The sequence below is a fragment of the Saccoglossus kowalevskii genome, chromosome 1, assembly GCF_978046115.1.
Source record: "Saccoglossus kowalevskii chromosome 1, keSacKowa6.1, whole genome shotgun sequence".
NCBI classification, from domain to species: Eukaryota; Metazoa; Hemichordata; class Enteropneusta; family Harrimaniidae; genus Saccoglossus; species Saccoglossus kowalevskii.
In genome coordinates, this window is record NC_140641.1 from 42,767,047 (window position 1) to 42,785,343 (window position 18,297).

Consider the following 18,297-nt stretch of genomic DNA (forward strand, 5'->3'; position numbering starts at 1 on the left):
ACATTTGTTAAAGCAAATCTTTTTAGGTTGGTTGGTTGTCAATATATTTATGTATCCTGACTGCAGACTCAACAAATACTAAAAACCATTGTTTTATCTTTTCTAGATGAACGCCCATTTTGCTGCGAGATGTGTGGTAAAACTTTCAAGAGTCCCAGTGACCTATCACACCATCAACTTCTACTCCATTCATCGGTTTCACCCCATACATGTAGCTATGACAATTGTGATCTAGCTTTCAAATCACGCACACAGTTGAAAGAACATGAAATGAAAGTTCACATTGGTACTAAGTTCCCTTGCACATATAAAGACTGCAACAAAGTGTTTGAGTTAGAGAGGTACATGAAGAAGCACTTACATACGCACTCAGATGTAAAGGTCTATGCGTGTAGTTGGCCTGGCTGTGGCAAACGCTTTCGTGATAGTAAAAATAGAAGAGTTCATTATTACATTCATACTGATGAGAAACCATTGAAGTGTGCACTCTGTGATTTTAGGTGTAGACAACAAGCTTCTTTAAATTGGCATGTGTCAAACAAACATAAAAAAGGAACAAAATCAACCAAAGATTCCTTACAACAGGAAGAAACAAATAGTAATCAGTCTGTAACTTTGGTGCACAATGTTGGTATTATGAAAGAGGGTGATTTCTTGTCACCAGTATCAGAGAACTGTTCCATTCCCGTATTGACAACAAACAATGATGTGGTAAAGATCATGAGAAATACCACTGGGCATCTGGAAAGTCAGCAAACTGATTCTACTGAACATGAATTGAACATGAATGTAGTTCATGTACTCATGAATATGGATACCAATAATCAACAATTACACTTGTCATCTAGACTTGCCATGGATGAGACATCGATGAACACATCAGATGAAGTTGCTAATGCTAATAGTGTGAACACATCAGATGAGGTTGCTGATGCAGCTGCTACATTACAATCTATAGCTATACCACAAGCATCACAAACTGTGGCACAACATAATCAAGTGCAAACAAATTTGAAAAATAGTGATGATATAATTCAAATCACATTGCCAACACCAGTGGGAGAAGAGTACACATATACATATAATCATACTCATACAGCTAGTAGTACAGATACATTCACTCACTAATGTTAATCTAGTACAGCCAGCTCACTCACTGTGGTAAATCTAGTACAGCTATTAAAACAGAATCTTTCACTCACTAACTGAACTAAATCTTGTACAGCTGATGATACAGAACGTTTCACTCACTAACTCACTCACTAAGGTAAATCTAGTACATCTCATAATACAGAATCCTTCACTTACTGATGACACACAACCTTTCAGTCACTCACTCATTGAAATAAATCTGGTACATCACATAATACAGAATCCTTCTCTCACTAACTGAACTAAATCTGATAGTACAAAACCTTTCACTCACTCACCAATGTAAATCTAATACAGCTGATGATACAAAACCTTTCACTCACTCACCGAGGTAAATCTGGTACAGCTGATGATACAGAACCTTTCACTCACTCACTCACTCACTCACCGAAGTAAATCTGGTACATCTCTTAATACAGAATCCTTCACTCACTGAGGTAAATTCAGTACAGCTGGTAATGCAGAAGCGTTCTCTCACTGACTGACTGACTGACTGAAGTAAATTTGGTACAGCTGGTATTACACAATCCTGCACTCAGATTAAATTTAAAATTCCAATTTTAGACAGGAGATCAATTTCTCGTTTATATTTGCATTGAAACTATCCCAATCTGTCTGATCAATAACTATTACAGTGCTGTATATGTAACTGCTCATTGAGTACACGAGGAAATTTTTCAAGCTCGTAACAATCCTAAAGTCATGTTTTATTAGACTCGACTTTAGCATTACTGTTACCGACGCGCTCGCGAGACTGCGTGGTTGAACAAGGTGATGGATCCCTACGGGTCTCTGCGTTCACGTGGCTAAGTTTCTAATAATACCACAAGCTCCGGTTTATGGCCTTTACTACCAGTGCATTCTAATCGTGAAGCAGTTGTCGTTATCGCTGTTATGCTTGATAAAATATCTGAAGACAGTTCATCAATTTCTGTAACTTTATTGTCTCCTTTACCAAAACATGAGAATAACTGAATAACATGTAACTCAACTTCACTAGATAAAATCACTACTTAGCTGCATTGTCCTGGTTCACATTCAAACGGGTTGTCAATCTGTTGTCATGAGTAGCACTGGCGTATTCGTAAAAAACCTATATCCCTTTGCTTTGCTGTCCATCCAAAATACATGTGTTTTCTGGTTGCCTGCTTGTGTTCAACTAAACTCACTAACCTGACCTAATTATATTACAACTTAGTTGCTAAGCAACAGTGACTGTTGCTGGGCAGACATTCTATTTTGTCCTATATGTAAATTAGTTGGATTTCGTGGTCAGTGACCTAATTGGTATACTAAACTTTCACAACAGTTCACAATATTTTAGTCCATGTCGATCTTTAGACGGCAACAACACCAGCCCTCAAATTGTCTTTATAAAAACTTAAATTACGAACTATAAACTTGAATGAATGAAAGTACAGTACAAAAAATCATGTAATTCGAAAGTCAAAAAACTATACTGCAAATGTCTTCGAGTCTTTGTCTTGAGTATAATATATGATCTACTGGTCTTCTGCCAAATATGACCATCTGATATGTTGATCTTCATTCACTGCCAAAGCTGAACATAGTGGGTTTGACTGTCCACTACTTGAGAACGCTGTTCACTGCCAACGCTGAACATAGTGGGTTTGACTGTCCACTACTTGAGAACGTTGTTCACTGCCTACGCTGAACGTAGTGGGTTTTACTATCCACGACTTGAGTGCGTTGTTCTTCAGCTTCCAGTAATGTGCATATTTTGTCATATGGTCTTGATACGATTTTGCTTCGAGTTTTCACTAACACCTTTCTTACCAATCCTCTGGCGTCAGGTATTACTTGTACAACCTTTCCAAGTGGCCACAAATTGCGTGGCGTATTTTCATCTTTAACCAACACAATGTCGTTGATTTTCAAGTTTGGTTTCACATTAAGCCACTTTTGTCGCAGTTGAAGCGATGGTAGATATTCTTTGATCCACCTTCTCCAGAAAATGTCAGACATGTACTGCACCTGTTTCCATCGGCGTTTAGGGTGTGTGTCATTCTTGTCTATCACACAAGCTGGTAGCTCCGTACTTGCCATGTTCAGCATCATGTTTGGTGTCAATGCTTTGAAATCTCTCACGTCGCCTGAAGTTGTAGTTATGGGTCGACTGTTAACTGTCATCTCCACCTCACACATGAAGGTTCTCAAGCTTTCATCAGTCAGTATTTGTTGACCAACTAATACGCTCAGAAGCTGCTTGATAGTGCGTATCTGTCTTTCCCAGACTTCTCCGAAGTGTGAACCATAAGGTGGGTTAAACTTCCAGTTGATGCCCTTACGTAGTAGCCCCTCGCTTATCTGTGCATGGTTCCACTTGCTAATTTCTTCTTGTAGCTCTTTGTTAGCTCGAACAAAGTTGCTGCCATTGTCCGATCTCATCTCTTTAACTTATCCATGTCTTGCTGCAAATCGTCGCAGTGCATTTATGAATGAGTCCGTGTCCATTGAGTCTGCAATTTCTATGTGAACTGCTCTTATTGTTAAACATGTAAAAATCACACCATAGCGTTTGATTTGACTCCTCTTTAATTTCACCTCTATTGGGCCGAAACAATCTACCCCCACTCGTGTGAATGGTGGTTCACCAATAGCCAGTCTGTCCATCGGTAGATCTGCCATCATTTGTTCTTGTGGCTGTCCACGTTGCCGCTTGCACACAATACATTTCGATATTAATTTTCTTGCTGCCGAGTTGGCATTAACTATCCAGTACTTTTCTCATAGCTGAGACAGTATGTACGAATGGCCAAAGTGTTGCCCTTGTTCGTGTATTTGTCGTAGTATTAACTCTGATATTATTGAGTCCTTCGGAAGTAGTACCGTTAAAGTCCTATTATAAACCGCGGTTTATATTACAATGTATCAATTTAAAAATTGGGATCAAAAGCTCAAGTTCGGGGTGCGGTTTCTATTACGTACATATTGCAATCACTAAATGGGCGTGGTCATTTTTTGTCCACAACACATGCACAAAACAAACAATACACCGTACAATCTCTTGAATAGGCGTCGGGGAAGAGTGAAAGGCCTTATTTTGGTTCTAAAATAGGTGTTACGAAATGTTGAAAAATTAAAATTACAGTCAATCAAAAAAAAAATCCACATGATACAAAAAATACTCAGTATTTTTAATGTAATATGCATTTATTTTTTTTAATTTTCTTGGTAACGAAAAGTATATTCTAAAAGAAGTTTCAAATAAAAACACGAATGCACTGCTTAGTAGCAAATGATCACATAACGGTAGCTCGATCCGTCCATGCTGCGGGTCACAAGTGAATAACTTACTTGTTTTCGAAGTGTTGATATTGGTGAATATTATCTAGTAGTGATTACAATAACGCACGAAAAATAAATTCGTTGAATTGTTATAAAATGCAAGTAAAATTCAACTTAGTTTCCCCGTAAGTGAATGATTTCAGTCACATGTAAACAGCCGATACGATATCTGCCATGTTTTTGAATGCTCACGTGACGTATCATTGACCGGATAGGTCAAGTCGCTAATTAACCAATCAAAATGCTGGGTGGTGCCCACGTGTCTAAATTACATAGCTCATTTAAATATGTTAATGACAGTTCAGCGACCTCATGGTGAACGCAACACGGAAGAGATTTACCGATAATGTAGTGCAATCTTTTGCCTTTGATTTCCATGGGAAAACGGCATGATTTTTTTTTTAAATCAAGAAATTATTTGTTTTCGAAAGATAAATTATTCTTCAATGCTCAGTTTAATACTTTTACGGTGATAAAAGCTCATTGTCTAAAACTTACGAAACACAGACGTATTCAAAAAGAGTATTGACAGAGGTCGCCGCCAGAACAAAAGCAGTTTCATTGCCTGTCTGACATCTTATCACTGCTGAACAATAAATAGGTGTGAATATTTTTAGGCATGTTGTCGAAACAAATGAATAGGATTAGGAACAATGCCGTTTTGGAACAGCTGGTTGAAACAATGAAGTCAGTCACGGTCTTGTTGAATTGGGGGTGCGGTTAGTAATAGGTACTTTTCAAGTTTTCAATTTTTGTTAAGAACTCTTTAACCCCGAAGCCGGAATTGGGGGTGCGGTTACTATTACGTATGCGGTTTATATTAGGACTTTAACGGTATAGGATGTTTTGATTCATCAGGTATTTCCGCAAATCGCAATCTCCCTCCTACTCGCAACAATCCGTCAGTTCCAATAAAAGGATCCAATTTTCTAATGTTGCTTTTCTTTCTGAAGCTGTGATCTGAGTTGATGTGCGTTAGATCATTGATTTCTTCTGAGAATGCTTGGTGTTGCACCTTCTGTATAATCATGCTCTCTGCAGACTGTAGGTCTTCTACTGTCATCGATTTGATGGTATATTTATCACCTTGCGATTGTTGTAGTAGTGCATTCCTGATTTTCTGTATCCATGCCACAGCTTTCTTTAGCCGATGCCAACTTGAGTAGTGCGTTATTAACCTGTCAATGGGCTCTCTGAAGTCTCTTGTGTGAATGGTGGTGTGCACCTCAATGTTTTGCTTAATCTCTAAGTCGTTGTCATGTATTTCACAGTCTGATTTGTTGACTGGCCATTTGTCTTGCGTTTCCCACAAAAAAGGTGGTCCTCTCGTCCAGCGCTCATTCTCTAGGAATTTCTGTATAGATTGCCCACGTGAGCATTCATCTGCAGGATTCTCAGCAGTGTTCACATATCTCCACTGGTCTTCAGTTGATCCTCCATGAATCACTGCCAATCTGTTAGCTACAAAGGTGTGAAATCTCGTAGCTTTATTCATGATGTACCTAAGAACAGTTTTACTGTCTGTCCAGAAGTATGAGTTATCTACAACGTCTAATTCTCTTCTTAACATTTTGTCCAATCGTATAGCTACTGTAGCCGCAGTTAATTCCATGCGCGGTATTGTTATTTGCTTGAGCGGTGCAACCCTAGCCTTTGACATAAGTAAGGCACAGTTGATCTCATTGCTGTGATTGATTATTCTAATGTAAGAGACAGCTCCGTAACCACTCTCGCTTGCGTCTGAAAAATGGTGCAACTCAGCATGTTGTGCTCTGCCAAAGTCTAATGGTTTCATGCACCTGTTGATTCTGAATTCTGATTCTAGTTGTGGTAGGCTTTCTAACCACTTCTTCCATTGTTTATGCTGTTTTGGTGGTATGTCATCATCCCACCCTATCTTGGCCTTGCATAATTCTTGAAAGGTTCTTCGCACTGGTAGTATAGCAGGTGCTGCTAGCCCTAGTGGATCATAGATGGTGCTGATAGTGCTCAGCATCCCACGTTTTGTCGCTGATTTCAGTTTGATTCTAGTGCGAAATCCCAATTCGTCCGATTCTATGTCCCACTGCATGCCCAACGCATGTTCTGTTTGCAAGTCATCAGGGTTAAAATTCAAGTTTTTGAATGCTTGTGTTCTATCTTCTTCGGGAATAGCTTCTAATGTTGAACGATGACTACTTGCCCACTTTGTCAGCTTGAAACCTCCAGTCTTGCAGGTTTGGATCAGGTTGCCTGCGAGTTGTCGCCCTTCATCTATGGTCGCCACTGATTTTAACATGTCATCGACGTAGAAGTTTCTTTTGATGGTACTCTCTATTGCCTTCTCATTGCTCTGTTCTGCTGTCATCTTTAATGCATAGTTTGCACAAGATGGTGAAGACGTTGCTCCGAATATGTGCACTTTCATGCGATATTCCCTCGGTGGATTGTTAGTTTCACCATTGGGCCACCACAAAAACCTCTGGTAGTCCATGTCATTCACTGGTATTCTTACTTGTGAGAACATGGCTTCAATGTCTGACATCACTGCAACTTTCTCTTCTCGGAACCGCACAAGTACCCCGACTAGCGTATTCGTCAGATCTGGTCCTTGTATCAATTGGCGGTTCAATGAAGTCCCTCCATACTCAGCAGCAAAGTCAAAGACTACTCGTAGTTTTTTCTTTTGTGGGTGATAAACTCCATGGTGTGGTAAATACCACTTCTTTCCCTGGTGACCCTTGACAGCTGAGACTGGTATCATTTCTGCGTAGCCCTTAATGATGGTACTTTCCATAAAACGTGTGTATTCTTCACGGTATGGTGTATTCTTGTCAAACTTGCGTTTTAGTTGCTTAAGTCTCATTTCTATATTGGCTCTGTTGTCCGGAAAATTTACATTCTCATTTCTGAATGGCAATGGAACATTGTAGTGCCCATCAACATATGTGGTTTTTGTCTTCACTATGCTCAGGAAGCGTTTGTCCTCAACCGAATATTCTGGTTTGTCATCAACTGTATGTTCACTGAATTCACGATTATACATGTCTGCTATCATCTTTTCCACAGTCAGTTCTACCCGAATATTGTGGAATGCTGCTGCACTGTGATTGTCACCAGCCCTCATAGACATTCCCTTTACAGCCACCAAACTTAGTTTCTAGTGGTTTGAAGGCTGTGCTTACATTGCTGCCTATTAGCAGTCCTATTTCATCTGTCTCTATCCTAGGTATGGGTACTTGTTGTAGGTGTGGCCATTTTTTTTAGATCCTTCTCTTGTACAGCGTGTGTTGCCGATACTGGTAGTTCATTTCGGGTATAAACCCCTGGTAGGCTTATAACATTCTCGTCATTCATGTCCGACACTTCTAGGCCCTTGATACGTTGGGTATCAGTGACTTTGCTTCTGCTTACCGTGTGTATAGTTAGTTTCATTTTTTCTCCACGAACGTTCAATGCTTTCCTAACACGTTCTGTGCATATCACAGAGTCACTTCCCTCATCCAGGAACGCATATGTGACTATGTGACCACCTGTAGCTTTACATCTTATTTGAACTGGTATCAATATTGGTCTGCCTTGCAGGTCATCATTGATTGATTCGTTTGCATTATAACCCACGGTCGTTGACGCGATGGGTGTGTTATTGGTCTTAGCAGGTTTATTACGTTTTTCGAAGTGTAATGCAGTTGGGTGTTTTTCTCCACACTTTTCACACACAAGTCTCCTATTGCAGTCTTTAACCAGGTGTTCTGCTTTGGTAAGACATCCAAAGCATAAGCCTTTCTTCAGTATCAGTTCTTTCTGTTCCTTGTAGCGTTTTTTGGCAAACGTTCGGCATTCAGCTAATTGATGTGAAGTGCCTGAGCAGCATAGGCACCCACTTGTACCTTCTTCTGTTGCAACGGCGTATGATGCAGATTTCCTTCTGCGTTGTCCTGTTTCATTAGCTGTTTTCACGGCTGAAGATTTTGTATTCAGCTCCAGACAGTTAAATGTTTCTTGACACACTTCTGATGCTTCTTCATTCACAAATTCAACAAAGTTGGTGAATTCCACATCTATGTTATTTCGCTCCATTCGGTTAGAAATCTTTCGCCACTGTGCCCTCTGTTTATAGGGCAACTTCTTTAGTAATGTTTCTATAGTTACCGGGTGCATCATGATTTTCCTAACATGTTTATCACCTTCCATTGCGTCTTCACATGCTGTTAAGAATAATGCCAAGTCATCAAACGCTTCTTTATCTTCTGCTTTGATCATTGGCCATTCTTCTGCTTTCTTCCAGTAAGCACTTGCTACTGCCCGCGGCTTTCCATATTTATCTTCCAGTCGTTTTCTAGCGGCTATATACCCCATTTCTAAGGGCATGGAGAAACATCCCTGGATTAGCTGTCGCGGCTTTCCTCTGGTGTACCGCTTTAAAAGGTGTAGTCGGTCCTTTGGGTTATGCGTATGCGTTTCTATTACATATTCAAACTCTGCGACAAAGTCTCGATATTCGACTGGGTTGCCATCAAATATTTCTATTTTCACCCCTGATAGTGCTGCGCAGTTGCTGTGTTCAATCAATAGTCTTTCAGTGCATGTTAGCGTGTCGGGTTCAGGTTGCATGGCCTGAGATTTGATATTGTCACAGGGTTTAGAGATTTGAAATTGTAGTGGTGCTTTTTGCTGTCACAATGTGTTCATCCGTGTGTATTGATGTTACATTGGCCTCTTTTGTGACCGCCTTTGCAGATGTCACAATATCCTTTTGTGCGTTTACTGTTTCATTGACCAATACAGGCTCTTTGAACAAGTTTGAGATGCCAGACATTCCGCTTGCGCTTTCAAAACTTTTACCTAAGTATGCTTGCTCCTTGGCAGTTTCTTCTGCAATGCTTGTCTCGAGTTGAAGCTCTTCTCTGCATCGTCAGGCCTTCGTTATCTCTCGCTCGTATGCTAATTTCCTTTGGCGAGCTTCTCGTTCCTGCTTAATTTGTTCATCTTCATGTCTCATGATGATTTTAGCTTCCTCATCGTCAAGGACACATTCAAGTTGTAGGCCCTTCAGACGTGCCAACATGGCTCCTTTACGTGCTAATGCACTACGCGCTGAAGCGTCACTTCTTAGACTCGAAGTACAGGACATGACACTGCTGTGGCTTCTCGATGTCCGCTTTCCTACATTGGAAGCGCTGTCTGTCGGGTCAATGCATGGTTCATCATTGTTTAGTAAATATATGCGTACTCTCTCACCCAGTTCTTGCATGCTCTTATGTTTAAGTTGCGACCATGTTTCATATTCATGCGTGGCTTCTTCTTTGGACAGTACGTCACGGTATTTTTTATCGGCACGCTCCAAATTCTCTTTTGCTCTTTCATATTTTTCCATTTCATTTTTTACCTCTAGTACTTTCGTTGGGTCACATAGTAGCGGTTCGATTCGGTTTGTGATACGAGTTATTACTCCGCTTTCGGCTTTGCGTGATAATTTCAACCCACGAACACGTTTGTCTTCACGTGACTCATGTAGAAAGTCCCTCACGCTAGATGTGGATGGTTCGTCTGTCGTCTGTTCACCTACATTATTTTTGTCAGCCATTTTCTTTCGACAGGGGAATTCTGGTTGTTGAGTAGTCAATGATAACTGTTGTTACTGAATATTATTAACTTTTTGGAGATCAATGTTGTCAACAGTCTTTTGTCACAGATTTAATGATAATAATCCTGAAACAGACAAGGTTTCTACAAGTCGTTATTTATGGAACGTTTTTTACTGTTACCGACGCGCTCGCGAGACTGCGTGGTTGAACAAGGTGATGGATCCCTACGGGTCTCTGCGTTCACGTGGCTAAGTTTCTAATAATACCACAAGCTCCGGTTTATGGCCTTTACTACCAGTGCATTCTAATCGTGAAGCAGTTGTCGTTATCGCTGTTATGCTTGATAAAATATCTGAAGACAGTTCATCAATTTCTGTAACTTTATTGTCTCCTTTACCAATCAATGAGAATAAATGAATAACATGTAACTCAACTTCACTAGATAAAATCACTACTTAGCTGCATTGTCCTGGTTCACATTCAAACGGGTTGTCAATCTGTTGTCATGAGTAGCACTGGCGTATTCGTAAAAAACGTATATCCCTTTGCTTGGTGTCCATCCAAAATACATGTGTTTTCTGGTTGCCTGCTTGTGTTCAACTAAACTCACTAACCTGACCTAATTATATTACAACTTAGTTGCTAAGCAACAGTGACTGTTGCTGGGCAGACATTCTATTTTGTCCTATATGTAAATTAGTTGGATTTCGTGGTCAGTGACCTAATTGGTATACTGAATTTTATCAGTTTACAATATTTTAGTCCATGTCGGTCTTTAGACGGCAACAACAATTAGACACAGTAGATCATACAATATTCTTATATTCCCTGGCAAACTGTATTGGAATATCAGGGGCTGCTATTGCATGGTTAAAACCAAGTCTCTGTGATTGACAGTTGTACAGTCAATGGCATCCCATCAAACTTCGACAATCTAGAATCTGGATTCTATCCACAGAGTATACATCACTAGGTGTAACAACAGAGTATCTATGTATGCTGATGATGCACACATGTATTTGACCTTCAAGACTAAAGGCATAAGTAATACAATTTCACGTATGGAAAGCTGTATGTGTAGCCCTCATTTGCAAAGGGATGACACACAATTTATTAAAATTAAACCCAGATAAAACAGCTGTTATTCTAAGAATCATAACATATCTTAGACAAAATAAACCTACCACAAATGAAAATTGGCGACACTGACAGCCTACCAACAGTAACAGCTAGAAATCTTGGCACAATGTTCAAAAGTCGTATTAAAAACATCTACTACCATTGTTTCAAATTATAATATTGACTCGTTTCAAGTCTGCAAACTGTTGGTAGTGGTGTTATAATGAAAGTTCATTACAATACCAAATAAAATGTGTTTGTTATATTCTACATTCTGTGCATATTATTGGGTTTTCAGAGACCATGAAATAATCCATTAGAATTGTGAGATTCCAAAAGTGTGTAACAGGCATGTATGCGTTATATTAAAAGTGTGTACAATTCATATATGCTTGATGTTATCCACAACCCCTTTAACATTTTTAAAGCAATGTATGATGCCATATAAACAGGATCTATAGGAATGTAGAATCAGTATGTTTCAATCAGAAAAATCACTGACACCCAACTGTATAGAATAATGGGTAATGTAGAATCAGTATGTCCTAATCTGGAGATTTGCTGTCACCCAGCTATATTTGAATAAAGGGTAATGCCGAAATAGTATATCCCAATCTGGAGAATTGATGTTACCCATCTATATTTGAATAAAGGGTAATGCCGAAATAGTATATCCCAATCTGGAGAATTGATGTTACCCATCTATATTTGAATAAAGGGTAATGCCGAAATAGTATATCCCAATCTGGAGAATCACCGTTACCCAGCTATATTTGAATAAAGGGTAATGCCGAAATAGTATATTCCAATCTGGAGAATTGATGTTACCCAGCTATATTTGAATAAAGGGTAATGCCGAAATAGTATATCCCAATCTGGAGAATTGATGTTACCCAGCTATATATGAATAAAGAGTGATACCGAAATAGTATATCCCAATCTGGAAAATTGATGTTATCCAGCTATATTTGAATAAAGGGTAATGCCGAAATAGTATATCCCAATCTGGAGAATTGCTGTTACCCAGCTATATATGAATAAAGGGTAATGCAGAAATAGTATATCCCAATCTGGAGAATCACCGTTACCCAGCTATATTTGAATAAAGGGTAATGCCGAAATAGTATATCCCAATCTGGAGAATCACCGTTACCCAGCTATATTTGAATAAAGGGTAATGCCGAAATAGTATATCCCAATCTGGAGAATCACCGTTACCCAGCTATATTTGAATAAAGGTTAATGCCGAAATAGTATATCCCAATCTGGAGAATTGCTGTTACCCAGCTATATATGAATAAAGGGTAATGCCGAAATAGTATATCCCAATCTGGAGAATCACCGTTACCCAGCTATATTTGAATAAAGGTTAATGCCGAAATAGTATATCCCAATCTGGAGAATCGCCGTTACCCAGCTATATTTGAATAAAGAGTGATACCGAAATAGTATATCCCAATCTGGAGAATTGATGTTACCCAACTATATTTGAATAAAGGGTAATGCCGAAATAGTATATCCCAATCTGGAGAATTGATGTTACCCAGCTATATTTGAATAAAGGGTAATGCCGAAATAGTATATCCCAATCTGGAGAATTGATGTTACCCATCTATATTTGAATAAAGGGTAATGCCGAAATAGTATATCCCAATCCGGAGAATTGATGTTACCCATCTATATTTGAATAAAGGGTAATGCCGAAATAGTATATCCCAATCTGGAGAATTGATGTTACCCAGCTATATTTGAATAAAGGGTAATGCCGAAATAGTATATCCCAATCTGGAAAATTGATGTTATCCAGCTATATTTGAATAAAGGGTAATGCCGAAATAGTATATCCCAATCTGGAGAATTGCTGTTACCCAGCTATATATGAATAAAGGGTAATGCAGAAATAGTATATCCCAATCTGGAGAATCACCGTTACCCAGCTATATTTGAATAAAGGGTAATGCCGAAATAGTATATCCTAATCTGGAGAATCACCGTTACCCAGCTATATTTGAATAAAGGGTAATGCCGAAATAGTATATCCCAATCTGGAGAATCACCGTTACCCAGCTATATTTGAATAAAGGGTAATGCCGAAATAGTATATCCCAATCTGGAGAATTGCTGTTACCCAGCTATATATGAATAAAGGGTAATGCAGAAATAGTATATCCCAATCTGGAGAATTGATGTTACCCAGCTATATTTGAATAAAGGGTAATGCCGAAATAGTATATCCCAATCTGGAGAATTGATGTTACCCAGCTATATATGAATAAAGGGTAATGCAGAAATAGTATATCCCAATCTGGAGAATTGATGTTACCCAGCTATATTTGAATAAAGGGTAATGCCGAAATAGTATATCCCAATCTGGAGAATTGATGTTACCCAGCTATATATGAATAAAGAGTGATACCGAAATAGTATATCCCAATCTGGAGAATTGATGTTACCCAACTATAGTTGAATAAAGAGTAATGCCGAAATAGTATATCCCAATCTGGAGAATCGCCGTTACCCAACTATATTTGAATAAAGGGTAATGCCGAAATAGTATATCCCAATCTGGAGAATCACCGTTACCCAGCTATATTTGAATAAAGGGTAATGCCGAAATAGTATATCCCAATCTGGAGAATCACCGTTACCCAGCTATATTTGAATAAAGGGTAATGCCGAAATAGTATATCCCAATCTGGAGAATTGATGTCACCCAGTCATATATTGTTTAATTATTATGTTATGTTTTTGAATGACTAACAATTTTGAAAAAAAAAATCATTTCAAGATGATCACTGCACCTGATCTAGGGCTACCGGTAAGTATGTTAGCCTTAAGTTTGATATCATATCGTTTGCAAACAGCAGCGTTGTTTTGTTCTTAGTGCGCTATTACGCATGGAATTTTCATTTTTTGATGTTGTCACACGTTCAGTGTATTCTGGGCCGAACTTGTTATTCGGTAGTCACTGTTTCTCGTATTGAATTGAATATTCAATTAGTCTAACTGATATAATCATATATTGTCTTTATTACTATTATTGGATTCGACAGTTATGTTTATCTCCACCTTTTTGTTGTAAATATTGAACCACTTCTTCGTGTCCGTTCTCTAACGCTATACCTGTAGGAGAGTATTCAGTCCAAGAACTAGCACCATTAACGTTTGCGCCTTTCTCCACCAATAGTCGGACCACTGCTAGATGGCCACTATAAGCAGCGTAGTACAATGGCGTGTGTTTCTCACCGTCAACTGAATCGACTTTGGCGCCATGTTCAATCAGCTTGAGTACACATTCTTCGTGTCCATACAAAGCAGCACAGCTCAGTGGGGTTGATTTAGCCAAGTTTTTGACATCCACTTGTGCACCATGACGAATCAAAAGATCTATTACCTTACTGTGTCCTGCCCATGCAGCGAAATGAATTGGTCTGCACCACAAATGGCACACTGGGTTCACGTCACCACCTTCTGAAATTAATCGTTCCACAACTGAAAGATGACCATTTTCAGAGGCGCGTGAAAGTGGTGTCATGTCATTCTCGTCTTTGATATTAACGCATGCTTTATGTTCAAGTAGAATGTCAACTACGTCTGCATGTCCTTTGGTGGCAGCTAAATCCAAAGAAGTTCGACCTCGTTGGTCGGCTCCATTCACTTCAGCCCCATTTTCCAGTAACAATTTCACCAAATCGAAAAATCCTTTCTCGGATGCCAAATGAAGCGCAGACCTTTCGTTTTCATTGACGGCTCTTACATATGCTCCAAATTCAATGATTTTCCGTGCGGTTTCCAGATGCCCGTACCCTACTGCATAGTGCAACGCCTTTGAAAGTTGTCTGTTACCAACATTTGCATCGCCTCCGTGTTTTAAAAGCACTTCGACTACGTCCGAATGTCCGTTCCCAGCAGCATAATGCAGAGCAGTACATTGACTTTTACTTTTAGAAGCAGCATCTATATTGGCACCGTTTTTAATAAGTATTTCGGCAATCTCAGCGTTGCCGTAGTCTGCCGCCGGATGAAGTGGGGTGAAGTTACATTCTTCAGATTCGCCGAGAAAAGCATTTTTTTCTATCAAATACTCCACTACACTAATATGTCCCATCATGGACGCAACGTGGATTGGACTGAAACCTTTCAAATTGCTCTTATTTATATCTGCACCATTACTAACTAGCAATTCAACCAAATCCAAGTAACCAGCGGCACAAGCCATATATAACGGAGTGTTACCATAGTTACAAGTAACATTCACATCGAAGTCATTTTCACTAGAGAGCATTTCTGTCACAGACTCTATATCAGCTATCCTAACTTTCCGATGCAATTCACTCAAGCTTCTGTCGCTATCGGAAAAATCACAAATGCGTTTGACAGTCTTCGGATTACCTCTCTTGTTGGCGATGTCCAGTGCTGTACACTTGTTGTACTCATCCTCTTCGTTGTCAACGACAGCTCCTAACAAATTAGTAAAGTCTGAATAAAAGTAGATTGCAGTAATGAAATCTGAAAATCCATGAAGGGCAGCATAATGTAACAAGTTGTAGCCGTCTTTGATGCAGGAGAAATTTCTTTGTGTGCGTACAAGTTTGAACGCCTCGCACTTATTCGAGTCTTTAATGACCTGGAATAAGTTATCTTCCACGTTTTGTTCCGCCATCTGTGTGATGCCTGCAACAACGTGATAAAAACAGTTATTATAATATTCGCAACTAAGAGGTCAACCATTTGGAATCAATGAACTCAGGCTCGTCATATAAAGTGGCCGATCATTGTATTATTACGTAGTCCAGAAATTCCACACACACCACAGGGATCCCAGGAACTGTACGCGAAGCCTGTATTGCACAGGTACAGGTTTGGCGCACAGTATATGATAGTTCCTGGGTTCTCTATACACATGCAAATTATCTTTCACAAACATGGTGGATTATTTTGTGTTTCGACAGCGTGTTGCATGCGTCGACACCTGGTGTCCCGTAATCTACAGAGCGTTCACATCGAACTTTGAACCTGCTAAGTGGAAAATAATATATGTACTATATTGCATACGTAATTACGGCAAGTCATGACTGAGTCTGAAATTTCATAATGCAATAACGTTACTGACAAGGAATAGAAATTATTGTTTTGTTCAGTTTAAGGAGTTTAGGGCATGGTCTACTCATAATGTTTATATTTTGCAATACATTGTATTCACGATCGATATAAAAATAAAAACACTGGATTCGACCAGTACATTTTTGAGAAATTGATGGTAATATTTCAGTGAATATCGGCAATTTTGTATTAAAAAGATTGTAGCTTTTAGTTTCTATGATGGGAAATAACATCATATTGAGTGTTTTTATATTTGTCTTTCCAAATTACATTATTTCCAATTTTTGGATTTCATTCCTATTTACTACATTGTTAAAGTCATGCCATGAATTATTTTCGAAATTATGAGCTTTTACCTGTATGAGAACTTTCTGCTGTTAAACAGAATATAACTAACGTGTTCGTTCCCGATGAGCATTGAAATAGCTCTTCATCAAATGTCATATTGACTATTCAAACACGCCATAATGCTACGATGAACATTCAAACAGCCCGTCTATTTAATGCTACGATGACCATTCAAATAACACGTCCATTTTAAGCCACGATTACCTTCTTGGTCTAATCATGACCATCGTTCTAATACACTAATTCATAATTAGAATTATATCCAACATAATACGATTATCACGTTAGATTGTCAGTAATACTATTTTTTATATACTCTCTATATTATATGTATACCAGTTTTCACCATTATATGACTTTGTGAACTTTCTAATATTAAGTTCAATTCTATTCATCTCGCGACAAAACCAACACAATTCATTCACATTAATCACTGATCAATAAAATATATAACCAGGTGACACCGTGGTTAAACTACACGTAGTATATTTCGCAGGGAAGTAACATATGGTCGTAATTTGTAACGGTGTGGTGCCAACACATCATCATCTCGCAATGCTGCAGCACGGCTATGAGAATACTCTTTTTATTTTCTTCATTGAATGAACTTGAAATTAAAGACAAGTCGTAGATATATTACCTCATAGAAAATCCTTCCTTTACATGAGATTCGTCACTCGTCGATGCGTCCAGCGATCGCACACAGATAATTACTCTTACTCAAAGTGTTAACGTGTCGGCGCTTTGACCTCTGACGCCAGTCAGCTGACTTGGATGGCTGACGATACCATTGCTGCTCATTCAAGATGAAACAATGATACTGTTCATATCACCGGCGCTGGGTATTTTATTAGAAACAACACTATACTTATTGAAATAATTAACTTCCGGCATTTAAATTACATTAATATTGTGTGTGAAATTTGAGCTTAAACTGGTAATATGTATCGAGATGATATGCTGGTAGGTGAGTGAAGTTGTTGAATTATACTTGTAATGCTCATGTAAGGTATGTGTCGAATATATTTATTATGTTACGTGATTCATCTGCGGCATTTACGATAAAAAACAGCATAAAGTACTGTAAATATGATAACAAACAGAGCCGTATAAAATTCACAAAGTCTAAAACTATAATATATTCGATGAGTAAATAAATGCCGCCAAGTGTCACTAACAATCACTGGGCTATAAATTGGAATGAATGAATACACAAGATGCACAGAAAAACAACTAACGTTCTGCTACTCTGAACTGCAATACGTAGCAAGAGTAAACCGCCCCCTACCAGCACTTGTACAGAAAAGCGCCCTCTATTAACGTCAAATATTTGTCTCCGCCTATACTACATAACTTTTATAATGAATGTGCGAGTGCATGCCATGCTTGTCCCAAGTTATATGAACATATTTGTGTTTCTTACTAGACCCGGGGTATATGATATGTAAGTCATGTTCTGGGAGCTATTGCAAAGCTGTCAGACTGTTTGCAAACCAGATTATTCGGCTCAAAAAGTTTCTAATCTTCTGTTTTTATGACAACTTTGAAATTAGTATAGGGATACACAAATAACTATCCTATTCATACCAAATTAGATTACACGCGACCCAGTCAAGTCAAGCATTTGGTATGAATCTGTGTTGAAAATTATACTTTACAAATACTTAAAGGACACATTAATTATATCGTGTCTTTGTGC

The 18,297-nt window shown here is 38.7% G+C and overlaps 5 protein-coding genes across 5 annotated transcripts in view; 1 reads left to right on the plus strand and 4 right to left on the minus strand.

The window, feature by feature from the left end:
* Nucleotides 1-2,174, plus strand: part of LOC102803099 (uncharacterized) — a 32,598-nt gene extending 30,424 nt beyond the window's left edge. The window contains exon 6 of the mRNA XM_085497983.1: nucleotides 107-2,174. Within this exon, the coding sequence (XP_085354109.1) occupies nucleotides 107-1,128 (1,022 nt within the window). The 3' untranslated portion in view covers nucleotides 1,129-2,174. The remainder of the gene's footprint in view (nucleotides 1-106) is intronic.
* A 637-nt stretch (nucleotides 2,175-2,811) lies between these two features.
* Nucleotides 2,812-3,561, minus strand: LOC146750902 (uncharacterized). Its single transcript, XM_085497992.1, has one exon. The coding sequence runs from the start codon at nucleotides 3,559-3,561 to the stop codon at nucleotides 2,812-2,814; it is 750 nt and encodes a 249-aa protein (XP_085354118.1).
* Nucleotides 3,562-5,281: 1,720 nt separating this feature from the next.
* Nucleotides 5,282-7,573, minus strand: LOC146750903 (uncharacterized). The gene has a single exon (XM_085498000.1). It carries the CDS (start codon nucleotides 7,571-7,573, stop codon nucleotides 5,282-5,284), a length of 2,292 nt encoding a protein of 763 aa, XP_085354126.1.
* Nucleotides 7,574-7,665: 92 nt separating this feature from the next.
* LOC146750904 (uncharacterized) lies at nucleotides 7,666-9,054 on the minus strand. Its single transcript, XM_085498008.1, has one exon. The coding sequence runs from the start codon at nucleotides 9,052-9,054 to the stop codon at nucleotides 7,666-7,668; it is 1,389 nt and encodes a 462-aa protein (XP_085354134.1).
* Nucleotides 9,055-14,150: 5,096 nt separating this feature from the next.
* On the minus strand, nucleotides 14,151-17,351 carry LOC100370663 (uncharacterized). Its single transcript, XM_002736080.3, has 2 exons — nucleotides 17,239-17,351; nucleotides 14,151-15,821 (listed from the first exon to the last, which is right to left on the minus strand). The coding sequence occupies exon 2, from the start codon at nucleotides 15,808-15,810 to the stop codon at nucleotides 14,185-14,187; it is 1,626 nt and encodes a 541-aa protein (XP_002736126.3). The 5' UTR covers nucleotides 15,811-15,821; nucleotides 17,239-17,351; the 3' UTR covers nucleotides 14,151-14,184.
* Between the last annotated feature and the right edge of the window lie 946 nt (nucleotides 17,352-18,297).

What these genes read in the sequence shown, in the direction of transcription:
- LOC146750904 (XM_085498008.1), bottom strand. Translation starts at nt 9,054, where the DNA reads ATGCAACCTGAACCCGACACGCTAACATGCACTGAAAGACTATTGATT.
- LOC146750902 (XM_085497992.1), bottom strand. Translation starts at nt 3,561, where the DNA reads ATGAGATCGGACAATGGCAGCAACTTTGTTCGAGCTAACAAAGAGCTA.
- LOC146750903 (XM_085498000.1), bottom strand. Translation starts at nt 7,573, where the DNA reads ATGTCTATGAGGGCTGGTGACAATCACAGTGCAGCAGCATTCCACAAT.
- LOC100370663 (XM_002736080.3), bottom strand. Translation starts at nt 15,810, where the DNA reads ATGGCGGAACAAAACGTGGAAGATAACTTATTCCAGGTCATTAAAGAC.